Source organism: Globicephala melas, chromosome 15 (genome assembly GCF_963455315.2).
Source record: "Globicephala melas chromosome 15, mGloMel1.2, whole genome shotgun sequence".
NCBI classification, from domain to species: Eukaryota; Metazoa; Chordata; class Mammalia; order Artiodactyla; family Delphinidae; genus Globicephala; species Globicephala melas.
In genome coordinates this window covers 36,900,451-36,911,681 of record NC_083328.1, presented here as the reverse complement: position 1 = coordinate 36,911,681, position 11,231 = coordinate 36,900,451, and the positions used below count along the sequence as shown (strand labels likewise).

General features: G+C 54.3%; 1 protein-coding gene across 1 annotated transcript; it reads right to left on the bottom strand.

Annotated features, from left to right (window-relative positions):
* Window positions 1–4,316: 4,316 nt before the first annotated feature.
* Window positions 4,317–7,914, bottom strand: PTX4 (pentraxin 4). Its single transcript, XM_030872142.2, is given in 7 exon segments — window positions 4,317–4,897; window positions 4,900–4,959; window positions 6,095–6,245; window positions 6,330–6,446; window positions 6,648–6,833; window positions 6,836–7,144; window positions 7,774–7,914. Coding segments are annotated over 7 exon segments (1,545 nt in total).
* Between the last annotated feature and the right edge of the window lie 3,317 nt (window positions 7,915–11,231).

Genomic DNA, 11,231 nt, shown 5'->3' with positions numbered 1-11,231 from the left:
TGTGCTGAGAACACAACACAGCCCTGTGGCCTTCCTGCGGAAAACGCTCCACTGATCCCATCCCAGGGGGAAAATGCAGATGAACCCAAATTGAGGGACACCTGCTAAACAGCTAGCCAGCTCGTCCCGTAGTGTCAGCGTCACGAAAGACCAAGAAAGACTGAGTGACTGCCTTGGATGGAAGATAAAGAGATGGGCAACTGAAGGCTGCTCGTGGGCCTGGCATTTTGGGGACAATTGGCAAAGATTGGATCTGCACTGTACATTACATAGCGGTGTTATAGCTGCGCCCAGTCCCCCAAGGGTGATCTTTGTCTGGGGGTCATATCAGAAAAGTCCTTTTTCTCAGTAGACATACACTGAGATATTCAGGGGTTGTGATGTGATGTCTGCAACGTAGTCTCAGATGATCCACAAGCTAATGGTAATCACAATACGTAGCTACCGATAGCGGGAGAAAGAAAATGTGGTAGGATGTTAGCAGGTGATGAATATGGGGTAAATATAAATGACGTGCAATGTAGTCCTCTTGTAACTTTTTTCTTTAAACTTGAAACTTTTCAAAATAAAAAGATTTTAGAAGTTCTTTATAGGCTCTTCCTCCACATATTTCAAAATAAAACCAAAATTGAAACTAAAATAAGAGGAAGGAAGCCCAACAGGATTAAGTTTTCCCATGATCACTGTGCAACAATTTTTTGAAAATACTAAGAACAACGTTCTTTCAGAAAAGGTGTTTTCTCCTTAGTGTGACCTGGCTTTGCCCTTTCGAGGGATGTTGACAAGCATGTGATGGCCCTGGCTGTGGAGGAGGGCCTGGAGGCTGCAGAGTGAAGCTGGCACCGGCTCCAACGAGCCTCAGGGCTGGTCCCAGGCTGGTTTGACTGAACGAAGTGGACGAGTGTGGTTTGCGTGAAACCGTCCAGGCAGGAGGAGAGCTGCACACAGTGATGGGGAAGTGAGAACAGTCCCGGGGACGGAGGGGTGGTGCTGGGGAAGCCCCTCTGGATCCTTCTGTCCTCCCCCCACTCAGGAACGCAGCAGACGCAGGTCAAAGGTGGGATTGATGGGGTTCAAGGTGGATGTGGCTCATGCCACTCACTCAGTGGGGATGGTGGATCACATGAGATGCGTGCTCACACTCCCCTGCTCAAAATCTGGATGGGCTGCCCTCGACAGAGCCCAGACTCCTCAGCTGGACAAGCCAGCCCTTCCCAAATTCCTATCGACCTGAGCTCCCACGAAGCTCCTCCCCAAGCCCTTTCCCAGGTTGCCCTGCCCTCGTGGAGACTCTCAGATGCGATGCGGCTGGCCGCCCACAGCCATGATGCTTCTGCCAAATACCCACTGTCTTAGGGTCTGTGAACTTTGGCAGAAATGCTGCTGTAGAAGTGAAATATCCTGGGTCCCCCATGGTGTTGTAAGCACCCGAAAGCGGGGGAGGGGAGGGTGGGAAATACCCTGTGTGGTCTTTTAGTGCTAGGGACCTCAAGAAACACTTCCTAATCAAATTAACAGTCTTCCCCCCAAAAGATGTCATCTCTCCCACCTCAATAGAATGAGACCGAGCAAGGGCTCCAAAATAGGCCAGAGGATCCTGGGAAAGAGGACGCTTTGAGAAGGGCAGCTCTCCATGAAGATGGATGCGTCCTGGGGAAGTGCCAGGGGAAGCAGAAGTCCGTGATTACAGGACCTTCCCGTGGCCACCCAGGGGTGTTTCCAGACCTAGGATGCATCCCCTGACCTTGACTCACAGACCAGGGGTGGGGGTGGGGGTGGGGGTTGGGGGGCGGGCAGGTGGTGGCTGGCCAAGTCTCTGAGCTGAAGGCCTGGGATTGCTGGGGCCACAGACAGCTCTGCAGAGATGGGAGCACTGCTAAGAGGCCCCAGAGACTGATTTCAGGCCCCTCTCCATGGAGCAGTGCCCTCCAGCCACCTCCTCAATGCAGAGCTGAAACCAGGCCCCTCGCGGTTCCGTCAGACCTCTCTAGTTTGTTTCCTCACTTTTTTTAAAAAAGTTATCTTTTCCAACTTTTAAAAAAATTAATTTATTTATTTATATTTGGCTGCATTGGGTCTTCGTTGACACACGCGGGCTTTCTCTAGTTGGCGAGCGGAGGCTACTCTTCATTGTGGTGAACAGGGCTCTAGGCATGCAGGCTTCAGTGGTTGCAGCACGTGAGCTCAGTAGTTGTGGCTCGTGGGCTGTAGAGCGCAGGCTCAGTAGTTATGGCGTGCACGGGCTTAGTTGCTCCACGGCATGTGGGATCTTCCCGGACCAGGGCTCGAACCCGTGTCCCCTGAATTGGCAGGCGGATTCTTAATCACAGAACCACCAGGGAAGTCCCTGTTTCCTCACTTTTAAAATGGATTGGGGACTTCCTGGTGGCGCAGTGGTTAACAATCCGCCTGCCAATGCAGGGGACACGGGTTTGAGCCCTGGTCCGGGAAGATCCCACATGCCACGGAGCAACTAAGCCTGTGCACCACAACTACTGAGCCTGTACTCTAGAGCCCAGGAGCCACAACTACTGAGCCTGCATGCCGCAACCACTGAAGCTTGCGTGCCTAGAGCCCGTGCTCCGCAACAAGAGAAGCCACCGCAATGAGAAGCCCGTGCACTGCAACGAAGAGTAGCCTCGCTTGCCGCAACTAGAGAAATCCCACGCGCAGCAACGAAGACTCAATGCAGCCAAAAATAAATAAAATAAAAATAAATAAATTTGCTTAAAAAAAAAGAATATTAAAAAAAAACATGATTCTATCGTACAACCCAGCAATTCCATGGCTAGGTATCCACTCAAGAGAAACAGAAGCATATGCCTACACAACCCTTCACATGAGACTGTGCACAGAATCTTCACTCACAAGGGCCCCCAACTGGAAACCACCCAAGTTTCCATTGACTGATGTACAAAACAAACAAAACAAAACATGGTCCATTACAACATAAGGTCATTCAGCCATACAAAGGAACGCAGCACTGACACACAACAACACAGATGAAACTATAAAACACGATACTCGGTGAGAGACGCCAGACACCAAGGATCACACAGTGAATGAGTTCATTTATGTGAAACGTCCAGAGCAGGCAAATCCACAGAAACGGAAAGCAGGTGAGTGGGTGCAGAGCTGGGGGAGGGGCTGGGTGGGGACAGGAGTGACCCCAACAGGCATGATTTCTTGGGGGGGGCAATGGAAATGTTCTAAAACTGGATCGTGATGATGGTTGCACACTCGACAAATTTACTGAAAATCTTTGAACTGCACATTTAAAATGGGTGAATTTCATAGTATGTAAATTATACCCCAATACAGACTCTTTAAAAGCATTGCCCACCCGGGCTTCCCTGGTGGCGCAGTGGTTAAGAATCTGCCTACAAATGCAGGGGACACGGGTTCAAATCCTGGTCCGGGAAGATCCCACATGCCGCGGAGAAGCTAAGCCCGTGCTCCACAACTACTGAGCCTGTGTGCCACAACTACTGAAGCCTGCACACCTAGAGCCCGTGCTCTGCAACAAGAGAAGCCACTGCAATGAGAAGCCCGCGCGCCACAATGAAAAGTAGCCCCCACTCTCTGCAACTAGAGAGAAAGCCCACACACAGAAATGAAGACCCAATGCAGCTAAAAATAAATAATTAAAAAAAAAAAAAGCATTGCCCACCCATCCTTAATGTGTGTTTCTGAGTAGCTTGCTCCCTCTGCAGGCCCCCTTCCCAGCAGCTCTAGTGGCCTTACCAGCTGCTACAGAACCTTGATGGAACCCCCAGGGCGAAGGAGCTGTGGGGCCAGGAAATGGACTCCCCAGCCCTTCTCATGAGAGATGTTGGAACAAGGAGCAGTCAAAGAGAAACTTTCTCAAGCCACATGGAGAGAGGACCACAGAAGTTAATGCAAGGAAAATAAGAGTTCTCCAGGAGCCAGCCTGTGGTTGCCCCAATCCCATGCCCAAGGAGAGGCAGAGCTGAAGCGCAGCTCTGCCATGTGGCAAGTTGGGCTGTGTTGAAATGACTTCCTACTATGGGGGGGTGTTGGTTGGTGTAAGAATGCCGCAGAGAGGGAAAGAATGCAGTCGTGGGGATCCTGAGGCCCGGCTCTGCCTGTGGGCCCTCCCCCCACCCTGTGGAATACCCACATCCTATGTTAGAGAGCAGGTGTGCCTGGCCCAGGCCGGAGGCAGCAGCCTGATCCTCAGTGTGGGTGGGGGGCCCTCTATGGAGTGTGCTGGGGTCGGGGGTGGCCGAGAGTGGCTGAAGACTTGCTCTTCCCGCCGGCCCACCGTGTGAGCACAGCTGCTGTGTAGCGAGGCCTCAGGAACAGAGCTGTAGGCAGGTGCAGTTCACCCTTTGCACGAATCCGTCTACCGATGCGGCGTTGGCCAGTGTTAGGATGGCACCCATCAGGAACTCCTTCCCAGTGGCCAGGTTTGAGACCTCCCTGGGGACCAGCACCCGGTGCCATATGGCCAGGCCTGCTAGGCTCCCCACAAAGGCCTCAGGGCCATCAAACCCGCCCCCAATGCTCTCGTGCTCCTGGCCTAGCATGAGGGAGCCCCCCGGAGGAATCTCATAGCCTTCCCCAAAGCGGGAGCCAGTGGCCACTAGCCTTCGGCCCATGTGGAGCCAGTACCTGCCCAGGCCCAGAATGGACGTCCAGATGACACACACATGGTGCCAACAGCTGTCTGGCAGTGGCTGGAGGGGCAGCTCCCTGAAGGCCGGGTCTCCAATCACAGAGTGGATGGAGCCGGGGGGCAGGGAGTCTCGGCCATGCAGAACCAGCTTGTCATTTTCTTTGCTGGTGTACGAGAGGAGGGTGCCCAGGTGGCCCAAGGCTGTGCAGACCCAGCTGCAGACAGACAGGGCCCGTAGGCCAGTGAAGAAGCCGGGCGGAAGAAGATCACATTCACAGTGGACGCGTTCGGAAAGATGAGTGCAGGGCCCACGTTGCAAACTAGAAACAGAGGGGCGAGAGTCAGCCCACACTGCAAGGGGCAGCGGCTCACTTATTCTCACGTGATCAGCCTCTTACCGGTGGGAGGACTGAGAAGAAGGACACCTGGCTGAGCCACACTCCTCACCAGCAGGGGGCCCTGGATGAGTGTCTGTGGCTGCTGGAACAAATCCCCACAAACACAGTGGCTCAGAACAACACAAATTTGGCATCTCACAGTCTGGAGGTCAGAAGTCCCTGCAGGTCTCCCCGGGCTTAAAATCACAGTGTGGGCTGAGCTGGTTCCTCTGGAGGCTCCAAGGAGAAGCCCTTTGCTGCCCTCTGATGTCTGCTCCTGCCCTTGTATCTGCATCCCTGACACTGAGCCTCCTGCCTCCCTCTTATAAGGACCCTGTGATGACACTGGTCCACGGGATAATCCAGGATCAGCTCCCATCTCAAAATCCTTAATCACACCGGAAAGTCTTCTTGTCACGTGAAGTGACACATCCACAGGGTCTGGAACCAGGACATGGACATCTTTGGGGGCTTCCTGCTGACCAGACTTCCTGCCAGATCTGCTTGCCAGAAGAGTAGGCGGGGCAGGGGTGGGGCACCCAGCCAGAAGCTGGGGGCAGAGCCAGGAACGCACATTTCTAGGCCACTGGCCCCTTGGGTTCCAGGGTGGAGGGCGTTCTGTGGCCAGCCCCCACCTCCTCTCTTCACCTGGGGGCTTTTGTCATAATCTTTGGCAGTGGTCCTCAATTGGAGATGACTGTGCCCCTGGGGGACATCTAGCAGTGTCTGCGGACAGTTTCGGTTGTCAGAACTTTGGTGGCCCCCAAACCTACAGCCCCCCTTTCCCGGGACCCCTGGTGGTGCCCTCCAGGTCAGCCCGTCAGCCCTGTCTTACTGGTGAGGCCCCTAGAACCACACAGATGGGGAGGGACCTGCTTCAGATTAATGGGCCCTGTGGGCTGCAAGGCCAGACAGGGAGCAGCCTGGTCACAGCTGAGAGTTCAAGCTGAGCGGGCATCTAGTAGTCGGAGGCCAGGGATGCTGCTTAACACCGTTCAATGCCCTGGACGCTCCTACAACTAGGGATTACCCGACCCCAGACGCCAGTACAGTAGTGCCGCCATAGAGAAACCCTTACCTGGAGATGAGAGGTGGCAAAGCAGAACCGGCTTTGCAAAGGCCGGGGGGCCTCCATTGGTGGGCACAGACCCCATGGGATGCAGGCCAGGGCCCTGCAGAGAGGGTTCCTGCTGGCTACGGCTGAGGACGTCCTTGGGACCCCACCAGCCCTGACCAGGGTGATCACCAACTCTGAGTGGGCATTTACTGCCTGCGGGCAGCACCTCACTGGTGTGTGCATTGGGTGGCCTGACCTGCAGGCAGGTCATCACCTGGACGGTTCCTTTCTTTGAGGGCGGGTTTTGTGGGGTGTAAAGCAGTGTCTTCTCCGCTAAGCCTGGGGAGAAGTCCTCCTGGAGGGGACTGGAGGCCTAAGGAGGCACCAGAGGGAAAAGTGGACACTGATGGGGAAGGGCAGGCCACGGTGCTTACTCTCTCCTGGGCTCTCGGTGGGCCACGTCTGCTAGCTGCCTGGGCCTGGGGACTCCTGCATCTCTTGGAGACAGCGAGCGAAGTCCAGAGGTGGGTCCCTGAGCTCAGGCGGAGCTCTGGGTGCCTGCCTGCCTGCCTGCCTGCAGCTGTGGGGAGCTTGGGCTCGATGGTCTAGGTGGGGCCGGGGTCACGCGCAGGGCGGCGGTGCCAGGGCTGGCTACTTGCAGCCGCCCCTTGAAAGCTGCCAGCCTGGCGCCCTGGCTCTGGACGAGGGGCATCAGGCGAGCCAGCATGCCGTGCACGGCCCGCACGTCCAGGGCCAGCAAGAGAGGGCGTTCCTCTGCTCCTCCTGCCCCTTCCTCTCCTGGGCGCGCTGCTTGCTCCTCTCACTCAGGGCGGCGCCCAAGGCCAGCAGCCTGTTGTCCACCTTCTGGCCTCTGCACTGAGTCTTCCACACCCAGGTCTTGAGGTGGCCCAGGTCGCCCTGCACGGCGGCCTGCAGCTGGCTGAGTGCCAGGGCCACGGCCTGGCTCTCGTGGGCCAGGCTCCAGAACCAGGCCTCCATGATGAAGGACAGGTTGTAGTTGCTGGCGATGCCCTGCAGGTGCTTTAGGGTTGCCTCTTGGAACCTCCAAAACTGTAGAGAGGACACAGGCACTCCTGGGGATTAGATCCTCAGGGCAACGCGGTGAGGCGGCTGATCACTGCCACTAGCCCCCTCGCACCAAGCTAGAGCTCACAGCGGCAGACAGCCCCAGGTCTGTGCTGCAGTGGGTGAGGGCGCCACAGGCGGCTCCCATCCCTCCCCGAGCGCCACACTCTTTACCCCTCGACCCTCAGGGTCCTACCTGCCAGCGAGATGGCTGTGCATGGGGATCAAAGTGGGGAGTGCTTGGCGCAGCCCTGATGCCTGCAGGGCATCCGGGAACTGGCCACGGACCCGCACAGGAGTCTCTGCTCTGTGGGGGACCCGGGACATTGCTCCCCATGTCCAGCGGGCTGGCCCCCACCACCCCAGCACACCTGCAGCTACACTCCTCAGGTGGCCCCCAGCTCCACCCACCCTCAGCTGGCTCGGCTTTAGAACAAACTCCCCAAACCCATTTTGCTATTCCAGCCATAGGTGAAAACAGGCAGCCGATAAGACCTGCAAACTCTACGCTGAGCCCATAGAGCACAGAAGCTTACTACTGTTTCTATGACTTCTGTGCTTTGTCTGGTGTCAGTTAAAAAAACTCTACTGCCCCCAACAGTGGGTATACTCACCTGTGCTTCTAGTCTACAGAGCCTCTCAAGGAATGGTTTTCTTTGCCTCTCAGGTGCGGTTTCTTGCAACAAAGCCCCACATAGATATATGGGCACAAAAATGAGGAAGAAAGGCAGGGTTTTCCTCCCCAGGCAGCCCATTCTGAGAAGGAGCGAGAGGCACCCCGGCTGCAGGAGAAGCCATCTGCTTGGAGCTCCTGCCTCCCCCACGCTTGCCCACCTCTCCTGGGCAGTGGTTTTCCTTCTTCCTCTCTGGCTTGCAGTCAGGTACGTCCTGACACCTTAACAAAAGGCATTTGCTCTGAAGACTTGGAGGTTCCCAAGGACACAAGCTTAAAACAGATGCGAACAGTTTCTCTGGAAAATAACTCTACTGGGTGCAAGCTCTGGTCCAGCTGGCTCAGAGGCAGACAGGGGCGATTGTTTTAGCAGGACCACACGGACTCATGTTCCCAGAGAAGTTGAAGCAGGACACGGATCCCAGTGGGGGCCGGGGAGTCCTTAGAGCCAAGTCTGCATCAGGGACAGCAGATCCGATGAGGCCCCTCTCTTGCCCTTGGACAAGGCAAAGGAAATGGGATTGGAGCCACTTACATTTGTCTTGGGGCCCAGGTTGTGTAGTGGGCTGAGTGGTAGGTCTCAGTCCTAACCCTGGTGCCTGTGAATGGGAGTTTATTTGAAAAAAGGGTCTTTGCAAATGTAATTAAGGATCTTGAGATGAGGTCATCTTGGATTATCCATATGAGTCCTAAAATGTCTTTCTGAGACAAAGAGAAGATCACATGGGGAGAAAGCCATGTGAAGATGGAGGCCGAGGCTGGGGTGAAGCTGACACAGGAGCACAAGGAGCTGGGCGGGGCAGGAAGGATCCTCCCCAGGAGCCTTTGGAGGGAACGTGGTCCTGCTGACACCTTGATCTTGGATTTCTGGCCTCCAGAGATGCAAGGGAAAAATGTTCTTGCTGTTTTAAGCTCCCCTATTTGTTGCCATTGGTTACAGCAGCCCCCGGAAACAAACACAGGCTGTCTAAGTAAATAGGGGGCGTGGGACCTCATTCTAGGGCCAGGTCCATGGACAGTTGTGACCCAGTGAGGGGAGCAGGATAAAACCATGGTCAAGGCCAAGACTTGCAGTTAAACAAGACGGCTGTGCAGAGAAGCTGGTCTCCTCTCACTCCTCAAGCGTCACTTTGATGGCAGCAAAGGAATAAAGCCTGAAGGAGACACAGGGCAAGGAGAGCAGGCAAGGAGAACTGACCCGGCGGAGCAGAGAGAACTGCAGAGGGGAGCCCGAGGGGCAAGCAGCGTGTCGGTGTCCTGGGGCTGCTGCACCCGATGACTACCCTGGGGGGTGGGAGCAGGAATTCATTCTCCCACGGCTCTGGAGGCCGCAAGTCAGAAATCAAGGTGTCAGCAGGACCACACTCCATCCGAAGGCTCCTGGGGAGGATCCTTCCTGCCTCATCCAGCTCCTGCTGTTCCTGTGGCAGCATCACCCCAACCTTGGCCTCTGTCTTCACATGGCCTTCTCCCCTGTGTGTCTCTCCTCTTCTGTCTAACAAGGACACCAGTCATTGGATTCAGAGCCCACCTGGATAATCCAGGGTGATCTTATCTTGAGATCCATAACTTAGGTACGTCCGCAAAGATCCTTTTTCCAAATAAGGTCACATTCACAGGTACAGGGATTAGGACTTGGACGTGTCTTTTTGGGGGCCACCATTCAGCCCATTACAGGGAGGTTTGAGAGGCTGGGGGGTGTCCAGGGATGGTGGGGGGCTGGGGCGAGGTGCAGGCTGGAGTGAAGAGACTCATGTCAGTCTGGATACAGAGTTGCTGGACCCCTGTCTCCTCCCTGACCCCCTGTGCTGGGCGACTGCTCCTGCACACCAGCCCAGCCCCAGCACGTAGTCCGCTGGCTCTCTGGAGCCACACTATCCAATACCAGAGCCCCAGCCACATGCGACTGTTGAGCCCTTCATGAGGCTAGTCTGAGTGGAGATCCGCTGCAGGTGAAAAGTGCACACTGGATTCAAAGACTTAGTACAAAAAAGGAATGTAAAATACCTCACTATCAACAGATTTTATGTGTGATTACATTTTAAATTTTATTTATTTATTTATTTGGCAGCACCAGGTCTTAGTTACGGCATTCGGGATCTTCGTTGCTGCGTGTGGAATCCAGTTCCCTGACCGGGGAGGGAGCGTGGAGTCCTAACCACTGGACCACCAGGGAAGTTCCATGATTACATGTTGAAATGGTAGTATTGTGGATGGACTGGGTTAAATAAAACACATTATTAAAATTAACTTCAGGGGCTCCCCTGGTGGCGCAGTGGTTAAGAATCTGCCTGCCAACGCAGGGGACATGGGTTCGAGCCCTGGTCTGGGAAGATCCCACATGCCGCAGAGCAACTAAGCCCATGCACCACAGCTACTGAGCCCACATGCCACAACTACTGAAGCCTAGAGCCCATGCTCCGCAACAAGAGAAGCCACCGTAATGAGAAGCCCGCGCACTGCAACAAAGAGTAGTCCCTGCTCGCTCCAACTAGAGAAAGCCCACGTGCAGCAGCAAAGACCCAACTCAGTCAAAAATAAATAAATAAATAAACAAATAAATAAATATATTTTTAAAAATAAAAAATAAATAAAATTAACTTCAGGACTTCCCTGGTGGTCCAGTGGTTAAGAACCTGCCTTCCAATGCAGGGGGCGTGTGTTCAATCCCTGGTTGGGGAACTAAGATCCCACATGCCGCGGGGCAACTAAGCTTATGCACTCTGGGGCCCATGCAATGCAACTACTGAGCCCGCGCACACTGGAGCCCACGCGCCTCAACTAGAGAGAAGCCTGCGTGCTGCAACCAAGACCCAAAGCAGCCAAATAAATAAATAAATAAAATTAACTTCACCTGTTTCTTTTTACTTTTTTTAGTATGGCTATAAAATACTTAAAATTAAATATGGGACTCACGTCATAGTTGGATTGGACAGCGTTGCACTGGAGAAAGACTCCAGGTCTGCAGGCCCCCGGGCACAGAGACAGGGGCTTTCCTTTCAATCTCTTTCATCATCCATTCTTTTTTAAAAAAATTTAGTGGAAAGCACACATATCATAAAATTCACTCATTTTAAGTGTAATGCTAACAACAAGGTATTAAAATAAATGTCTACCTATTGGACTGTGAAAGTCTGAGGGTTCTGCCAGCTTCTGGAAAGCAGCAGCCACAGCCAGGCACCTGCCCCCAGGCTGGAGAGGGGAGGGAGCTTCTTTAGCCCCAGCAGAAAACCTGCACTTACTGACAGGCAAGAGCTTCCCTGCACCCCACCGAACAAAATCCCATCCACAGGTGAGACAGAAATCTGCCCAAACAGAAGAGAAACTGGGAGACGTGCAGAGGGCCAAGGAAAGGCTCAAAGGCATTCTAAATAATACCCTCAGAGAGATAAGAAAAGC